This window comes from Ipomoea nil, unplaced genomic scaffold (assembly GCF_001879475.1).
Source record: "Ipomoea nil cultivar Tokyo-kokei standard unplaced genomic scaffold, Asagao_1.1 scaffold0688, whole genome shotgun sequence".
Lineage (NCBI taxonomy): Eukaryota > Viridiplantae > Streptophyta > Magnoliopsida > Solanales > Convolvulaceae > Ipomoea > Ipomoea nil.
In genome coordinates, this window is record NW_017617116.1 from 4,169,645 (window position 1) to 4,178,354 (window position 8,710).

Genomic DNA, 8,710 nt, shown 5'->3' on the forward strand with positions numbered 1-8,710 from the left:
GTTTTCTGAATGAAACAACTATAGACAGGAAGTGCAACACTGTTGCATTAGTTCAGGTACAAGCCTGAATAAACTGGAGATTTCTTCCTCAGAGCAGTGACCCATTTTCTTCACTCTCTCTCTGCACAAATGCCCTTTCTCACCACTATCTGATGATTCTTTGAATTCTGAAACTGCTTCAATAATCTCTTCAACAACATCAACAATCACTCCCTCAACCCCCATCTTGTATTGCATGTACACCACCCCATCCACATTGCTGCAATAATAATGGGTTTTTCAGAAGAATGATTGGTTTAATTATTAGGTCACGAAGGAAACCCGCAACCACTACCTGAAAGTGTGCACTGGGTAAACCCCGCCTTTAGCTGGCAAAGGAGATAAATCAGTCTAGCCTAGGTTGTCCATAGTTAATCGGTTCAAACCAAAAAGGCCAATAGACAGCTTCAGCTAGGAGTTACCAAATTAACTGTCTGACCAGCTAGGGTTTCCCCCCGGATTGGTTTTATAGTTTGTAATGAATCTGCAGTGTGCAACTTACTTGAGCTGGCCATATGTTATCAGGGAAAGATTGGAGTCTTTGATTCTTGCAATGGCTTTTGGATCTCTCAAGATGGCTTTCACCTCAGACACAATTCCTTGCAGGCCACCTTCCAAGCATAGCTTGATCGCCTCGTCTAACAAGTTTCTTCTCATGTCCGAGTGGATTTCGTTTCCTCCATTGCTTAGGAAGAAAACCTGGAGATCGAAATCTGGCATGTCAGAACACACTCAAAGGAGACAACAAATATTTGATCGCCCCAACGTTAAACTGCTTACAGGGTACACATTCTGCAGCTTTCGGGTTACAAGGGCTGCATCGGGTTGAAAAGACGAGAACATGATCAATCTCTCGTCGCCATGCTCAAACACCACCTGCATACCAGATCAAACGAACGTGTTCTGTCTCAACTAAAGGCTTAAATTGTTCGTTTATATGTTCAAACACTTAAGAGCCAGCATACCTGCAAGGTTTCTTGAATGACCCTAACGAGTTCTTCCTCTGTATAAACCCTGTTGTTATCGAACTTCAATTCAATGTTAAAGCCCAGAGAAGGACTGATTTGCTGAAATGCATCTTTCAATGTACATAGATGATCGTCATCTTCAACCTCCCACTCAACGATTCTCCCATCTTTTGTTCTTCTGTATAGAGGCTTTCTCACCTGTTTCCAACCAAAAAATCAAATAATTGCATAATGAACTCCATAACCATAGTCTTAATTGCAGTCAGATTTGGAAATTAAGGATTAGTGATTTTCATTACGTTTTGTTCATTCCTCTGAGGTCCGTAGGAAAGAAACTCATCTAAAGTCAGGTCTGTAACTCTCTTCTCAACAATTACGCCCTGAAAACAAAACAACAACAAATCCATATATGAACAGTAGATTTTGGACAAGGACACATGATTGAACACTGTCGGTCATGGTGTGCGAGAATAAATTATACTATGGACCGGAATTCATCTTGCATTGTGAATCTTGGTCGACACATAATATATTAATTCATTAGCTATAGGTATATAATTTAAAAGTCATTTCGAAAACATGCCAATTGTGTGGAAGTTATTTAACATGATGGACTCCTTGTGAGCATGGTGTCTGATCCTTCTACCTAATAAACAACTAATCACAATAATTTATCCCGCCACTATCTTGTGGCCCTGGGGCATAGTATTGCCCCTTTTGTGGGCAAGTTTAGAGCTGATATGTTAGCCTATCAGTCAATTTTAACTTCTTTGATCACTATTAACTGCTTGACTTGATTAAATAATTGTTTAATTAATTAACTTTTTTGTAACAGCTTATTGTTTCAAAACACTAAAATTAACTTTTTCTATCAAACTTTTTGAAAAAGTCATTCTATATGTAATCAGCTAATTTACCAAACATTTTTTACAGTCAGCTAAAGCTATTAACTAGTCAAACTCATTAACTCAATGAGTTAACACGTATTTACCAAACACCCTTTTGAATAGCATTATGATAGAAGTAGTGAACTGACCCTTTCTTCATTAAAGAGGAATACATCATGGAAAATAACCGGACAGCCATCCTTTGTTACCTGCAATGACATTTTGGTTTACTCTTTTCACCTAATGATCTTGACCACTTCAAGAAAGCCAATTAACTATCAAGAAAGCCGATTAACTATAAGGTTATATGTTCGGCTCTAAAAAAAAAAAAGCACTATGGAGGAAGGAAGGGAGAATCCAAAAACACTACCTGAACGTCAAATTCAACGAAATCAAGATCAAATTTTCCGGCGTTCCGGAAGGAGCGGAGTGTGTTCTCTCTGATAGCTTTCATTCTCCGATCAGAAAACTCCGGCATATTCATCCCGCTCCCTCGGTGTCCCATCACCACAAACTTCTTCTCCTTGTTCTTCCACAACACCTTCCGGCCGCCGCATATTTTTCCGTCATCGTTCCCATTTTCTCCACCTGACACAAATCCAAAACCGACCCCCATTTTCCAAGAACCGAAAGATATGAGATGAAAACCCAACAAAATCCACACCCAAATAACCATATATAAATTCCAAAAAGAAAAAAGAAAAGGCGAGACCTTGGGCGAGCGAGGAAGAGGTTGAGAAGGACAATGTAGCGTTTTCTGGGAGTTGATCAAGAACGGGCAGTTCCGAAACAAGAACAGCCATTATATATGGTTACGTTGTTGGAAGAAAATGGAGAGAAAAATGAAGACGTTTGATTCTGGTAATGGATAGGTCTTTAAAGGGTGATCGAAGAATTAGGATAATCTTGGATCCACCGATAGTTTAGGAGGTATGTATGTATAATGTACGTAAACCATCACGTGTGCAGTGTACAGCAAATATGGTTTCTTCTTCTGGATTTTTCTTTCAACTTCTCAGGAAGACCAAACACCAATCACCAAACACACTGCAACCTTCAATGCTGGGCTCCACTTATTACCGTACTCTCAGATCATCATTTTTATTTTTAATCACAATAACAATTCCATTTTGTAATTAAAAAAAAAAAAAATGATAGAATTACTTCTAACGGTAAAAATACCACTTATTACCGTACTCTCAGATCATAATTTTAATTTTTTTTTTTTTCTGTCGGGCCGGAGTGTGGAGGGCCCTTAGGGTTGGGGTTCAGTGAATAATTTTAATTTTTAATCACAATAACAATTCCATTTTGTAATTAAAAAAAATGATAGCATTACTTCTAACAGTAAAAATATTGTTGATGTGATATACTTTAAATTTATAAATTTATTTTGAGTTAGTTGATTAGTTATGTTTTGAGAGTTAAATTAAATTATTTTTTTTTGAAAAAAAAAAAAAAAAACTCAATAGTTAATCAATCATAATTTATGAAGTTAATCCTCTGTGTCAAACAACCCAATTGATAGATTATTATTGTTTATAAAAATAATTATTTTGTTATTGATGTCCTAACTAATTTTGACGTTTTAATAAATATTTCTAGCTACTATTGATCTTGTAATAACTTAGACCAAAAAAAAAAAAAAAAAAAAAAAAAAACTTTCTTTAACTGTTATTTTGACTAGCATGTCTTGAAACTCTAACCGGTAAAAGATTACAAGAAAAGGTAAATTAACTTAGATTGCGGGTATCAGCTGACAAAGGACAACCAGTCTAGATTGTCTATAGCTAACTTTCTCAAATCAAGAAGACCAATCATCTAAATTGTCTATAGCTAACCGTCTCAAATCAAGAAGACCAATCGACAGTTTCTACATGAATTAAACTTGTTGGGGTTAATTTGATAGATGATTGTTGTTTATGGAAGTTAATTTTGTTGTTGATGCCCAAACTAATGAAAAATATTACTTGAACTCCAAGTTCTACTCCTTACTTTTACTTGATATTTTGTTGAGACAACATGATGAAAATAACTCATCATCCCTTGCCATATCAGGAAGTAAAAGTACGCAAATAGAGATTGGAAGTCTATATAATTTTGTTGAGACAACATGATGAAAATAACTCATCATCCCTTACCATATCAGGAAGTAAAAGTACGCAAATAGAGATTGGAAGTCTATATAGTAGAACTTCAAACTAATTTTGCCTTGTACATAAATATTTGATCAGATCACAACTTTAACATATCTTTTCTTTAACAGCTGCTGATTAAATAATGATTTAATGAAAGCAGTTTTTGTATAAATGACAATATTTCAGCTAACATAAGAAATTTCATGTCTCATTTAAGTAGGAAATATCCATTATTCAATTGTAGACCTGGCATTTGATGCTACAAAGGATAAGTATGAAACTAAGAATTTTACACAGTTGTCCAATCTGTCAATCCTAGGATAGACATTCATTCATGTCTTGCAAAATGCCCACCATCCTTGAACGTTCTTCTCTGCACACAAACCCGCCAAGCACCAGGGCAAGGGCGGTTTGGCGGTAGAATTAGGGTGCAATCCTTTTTCTGGGCGTATAGCCTTCAGTCAAACTCTATAGTTTTGCAAAAACCGGTTTTCTCTTCTCTCTTTGAGCTGAGACTGCCTCTTTCAAATCATCGGATGGAAGGACAGCAGAGTTCCATGTTGCGACGTAGTCTAAACCTTGCTCCACTGTCAAATCTCTAGTGTTCAACAACACGGCTTTTGTTCCAATCACAGCTAGGGGAGACTTTGCTGCTATTCCTGCAATGTACAGCCAAAGAGAATGTTATTGTTGGAACTTGCAGCACATTTAAACCTGTTTTTCTAAATCTTAAAACATACGGAGTAGCAATTATGTCTTCCATGGAGTAGATGGAAACAAAGGATTAGTCAATAAAGAATGGCGCTGCATAAAATCCTAAGTTCCTGATTCTCTTATACAGTTCCCCACCCATGCAGGCACCTGATAATATCCTGGATCAATAACTTTTGAGTGCACCGGACTCTTTGGGGTCCGGTTCAGTTCCTTTGTTGCCATACAGCATAAACTACAGCTACATGTCAAGTTTTAAAGCCCCACTTCAAATGAATTACCAAGAAGAGCTCTTGAACCGCTGTAGTTGTGTGTTGCATGGCATCAATTTGCATAACTTTGTTAAGAAACCACATGCCATACCCATGGCTCATGAATTATAAGATGCAAATTGCAATTGCTTGATGAAGCCCCCTTGCATCACAGCAGACTGACCACTTTCTGCTTGAAAAGTTGATATGATGTTTCCACTTCCGCTGGATGGGCCAGCAAGCAGGGGCATTACATGCACTTTTTACAACTAATGCTCCATGTGGCATGAATACAACATAACGAGGGACACATAAATGACAATTAAAAGGATGATAGATGAAAGAAGAATGTAAGTGTATGAGCTAAGCAGGAATCTGTTCTCCGTGTAAATCATTCTGAAATAATCTTGCTTCTCTGTTCGAGTAACAAGGGGAACATCTGATTCAGTAAAAGCCAAAGGTCTCCGAATTGCACAAGGTCTGTTGATTTATCAAAAGATTGATAGGTAATAGCATTCGTTTGTACGATGTGTTCATAACATAGGGGTTCAGACTTCAGACCGGATCGCATATAAAACTGATTACCATATCATGCAATGGACCAAATCAACACATTTCATGTCATTTTAAATTTTGAATAATTACAGCAAAAAAAATAACTTGTCATGACATGAAGAACCCAAACAGTAGTGGCAACACACAAAGAACCCTTTAATTCTTTAAATCACATGCAGATATAGTGATATATGAAGAATTGCAGATTTTAGCAATGATAACCATATACAAAGCAAGTAGGTTTTGGAGCATTAGCTAAATGCAATAAAAGACCAACACAAGTGCTACCTGTAAGCAATTTCATTAACTCAATGATCTTATAATGAAACTAATTAAATAGAACAATTAGGAAAATTGCAAATAGGATTAATTCAAAGAAAATTACCCTCAGCAATAGCTCTTACGCCCTCCTCCAAGGCTTCCTTGGTACCGAAAACCTTAGAAACCAAGCCTAGCTCCTTAGCCTCCGATCCCGAAAATCTCCGGCCGGTCAAAGACAACTCCATTGCATTTCCGAACCCGACGATACTCGGAAGCCTCTGGAGGGTCCCGAGGTCAGCTGCAAGGGCCAGGTCAACCTCTTTAACTGAGAAAAAAGCATCGGCCGCACAGTACCTAATGTCACAGGCGGTAATGATATCAATCGCACCGCCGATGCAGGCGCCGTGAACCGCGGCAATCACAGGCTTCCTGCACCTCTCGATCGCCGTCACGGCGTCCTGCATAAATTTGATGTCACGTCGGAGCTTCTCGCGCGTGCGGCCAGGTTCAGACGATTGGGATTCAACAGCGGCCGAGCCTAGGGTATCGACCTCGATGCCAGAGCAGAAGTGTTTCCCGGCTCCGGCCAGGACGATGACGGCGACGTTGGGGCTTTCGTCGAGCGATGCGAGGGCCTTAGGGAACTCCGTGAAGAAGTCGCGTGAGAGAGCATTGAAGCGTGCGGGTCGGTTCAGGTATACGGTAACGACCCGAGAATTTGCAGGTTTATGAATTACTTGCAGCGATTTGTATTTCTCCTCCATTTTCAATCGATCGGAAGATTGAAAGGTCAACGGTATCGGTATATACGACGGACGGATATTGTAGGTGAAAGTGAGGTCGCTTCACGAGTGTTATACTCCAAAATTTTGTGCATTTCTGAACATTCTACCAAATTGAAATGAGTATTTAGCAATATAAAAATACTAATAAAAATATGTACGATTAGAATGTTTAAATTTAAAATATTTTCTTTTTGAGCTTGTACATTTATTCTTATTTTGGAATTTAAATAGTTAGAACATCTTCAATATAGATTTTTACTCAGCTTTTAGGAATAAAAAATTAACTATATTGACTTTATATAAATGAGGGACACTTTTTTAGTGAATTTTTCTTTTACAAAATCAAAATTTTTTTAATTTTGTGAGGTCCACGGGATGGGAGAACCTTGACGAGGTCGCAATGCCTCTCGCACCTGGGCAACACAATTGCGTAAAGTGCAGCTTCATGCTTGAGCTATATAGTCACATTAGGTGTGACATTGTACATAGTCACATAAGGTGTGAACTCGAGTTTGAGCCACGCGTATAAGGCTTGAAGGTTACCACGTGACAACCCAAGTCTTGGTCTTTAATCCCCTTTCATGTCACACCACTTCATATTTCAGCTTTGTCCTACTTTGACTCAAAAATAGTTGTATCGTAATCCTTTGCAACTTAGCCCATGTTTGCATAATAGGTGAGTGTGCAAGGAATTGGCTATTTTTTTTTTTTAATAAGAAAATAATAGAATAAGGGTTAAATAGGCCATTTAACTACACAACAAACTGCAATTAGGTCATCGAACTCAAAAAAATTACAATTAGGTCTCCAAACACTACAAAATAATGCAATTCAACCTAAAATAACCTATTGACCTGGTAACATGCTGACGTGGTAGTTACCGAATTTTAAAATATTTTTTAAATTTTATTTTAATATATTTAAATTAAATAATTATTTAAAATAAAAAGAAAAAAAACTAGCCTTCTTCGGTGAGAAAGCAACCCAGTAGGTCACCTTCTCATTCTCAATGGAGAAGGCAACCCATTTGCGTTCTCACCTTCTCACTAGAGAAGGAAACCCAGTTGCGAGTTGCCTTTTAGGCTGTCTCCTCATCGAAGAAGGCGAGTATTTTTTTTAATAATTATTTTATTTAAATTTATTAAAATAAAATAAAAAAATATTTTAAAATTAGGTAACTGTCACGTCAATATGTTACTAGTTCAACATGTTATTGAATTGCATTATTTTGCATTGTTTGAGGATCTAATTATAATTTTTTTGAGTTCCATAGTCCAATTGCAGTTTGCTATGTAGTTGGATTACTTGAATAACTTATTTGACACTTATTCCAATTATATCAATTATTATGGTTTGATATTTTTGTGAATAGATTTTTTTTTTAATCCGCTAAAAAGAATTTCGTTCTTCTCAGTATATATTGAAATTTCCACAAAAATTATACCTCCTCATAAATACAACAATATTCAATTCTCAATACAGAAATATATCACACCCTAAAAAAATATTATTCAATCCATATGTCTCATCAAATGGGACAATATTTAGTAAAAAAATATTTAATTTATTATTTGGTTTTTGAGTACTTGGGTTTCTTATTTTGCCTTACAAGAATCTTAAAGCATTAACAATTTTATGGTTTCTACTAATTATATATATGTACAGAAAATGGACGTCAAGGGTTCTATGGTGTAGTGGTTAGCACTCTGGACTTTGAATCCAGCGACCTGGGTTCGACTCCCGGTAGGACCTTCAACCATTTTATTAAACAATCATTTTGATAATTTCCTCCTTGAGATGCCTAAATCCCATTTGATCTAAAAGAACATTTTATTAAACAATCATTTTGATAATTTCCTCCTTGAGATGCCTAAATCCCATTTGATCTAAAAGAACATTTTCCAACCATGTAAATAAGTTCTGTATTATATTTTCAAATGAATTGTTTTAGAATTTAAACTCAAAAATTTTAAAATAATTTCTAAGTAGTAGGTAGGCCTAATTGGTGCAAGTGGTTACGTTGTGGAAGATGAGTATAAGAAAACTTCTATTTTGCATGCTAAAGAGCTTGAATGGCTCAATGTATATAGAACCCTTAGCTTGTTCTTGTCCAAC

General features: G+C 36.6%; 2 protein-coding genes and 1 non-coding gene across 3 annotated transcripts; 1 reads left to right on the forward strand and 2 right to left on the reverse strand.

Moving 5' to 3' along the window:
• LOC109175865 (glycerophosphodiester phosphodiesterase GDPD1, chloroplastic-like) lies at window positions 1-2,909 on the reverse strand. The gene is made up of 8 exons (XM_019325231.1): window positions 2,607-2,909; window positions 2,265-2,482; window positions 2,044-2,103; window positions 1,307-1,387; window positions 1,005-1,205; window positions 820-915; window positions 542-738; window positions 1-259 (listed from the first exon to the last, which is right to left on the reverse strand). The coding sequence occupies exons 1-8, from the start codon at window positions 2,695-2,697 to the stop codon at window positions 19-21; spliced, it is 1,185 nt and encodes a 394-aa protein (XP_019180776.1). The 5' UTR covers window positions 2,698-2,909; the 3' UTR covers window positions 1-18.
• Window positions 2,910-4,212: 1,303 nt separating this feature from the next.
• Window positions 4,213-6,660, reverse strand: LOC109175866 (delta(3,5)-Delta(2,4)-dienoyl-CoA isomerase, peroxisomal). The gene is made up of 2 exons (XM_019325232.1): window positions 5,935-6,660; window positions 4,213-4,691 (listed from the first exon to the last, which is right to left on the reverse strand). The coding sequence occupies exons 1-2, from the start codon at window positions 6,572-6,574 to the stop codon at window positions 4,501-4,503; spliced, it is 831 nt and encodes a 276-aa protein (XP_019180777.1). The 5' UTR covers window positions 6,575-6,660; the 3' UTR covers window positions 4,213-4,500.
• Window positions 6,661-8,275: 1,615 nt separating this feature from the next.
• On the forward strand, window positions 8,276-8,347 carry TRNAQ-UUG. Its single transcript has one exon. It is a non-coding gene; the product is annotated as a tRNA-Gln (tRNA).
• Window positions 8,348-8,710: the final 363 nt, after the last annotated feature.

What these genes read in the sequence shown, in the direction of transcription:
- LOC109175866 (XM_019325232.1), bottom strand. Translation starts at nt 6,574, where the DNA reads ATGGAGGAGAAATACAAATCGCTGCAAGTAATTCATAAACCTGCAAAT. An exon ending in CGTAAGAGCTATTGCTGAGG is followed by an intron (nt 4,692 to 5,934) that starts GTAATTTTCTTT and finishes TGTACATTGCAG; the next exon opens with GAATAGCAGCAAAGTCTCCC.
- LOC109175865 (XM_019325231.1), bottom strand. Translation starts at nt 2,697, where the DNA reads ATGGCTGTTCTTGTTTCGGAACTGCCCGTTCTTGATCAACTCCCAGAA. An exon ending in CTCTTCCTCGCTCGCCCAAG is followed by an intron (nt 2,483 to 2,606) that starts GTCTCGCCTTTT and finishes GATTTGTGTCAG; the next exon opens with GTGGAGAAAATGGGAACGAT. An exon ending in ATAACATATGGCCAGCTCAA is followed by an intron (nt 260 to 541) that starts GTAAGTTGCACA and finishes TTATTATTGCAG; the next exon opens with CAATGTGGATGGGGTGGTGT.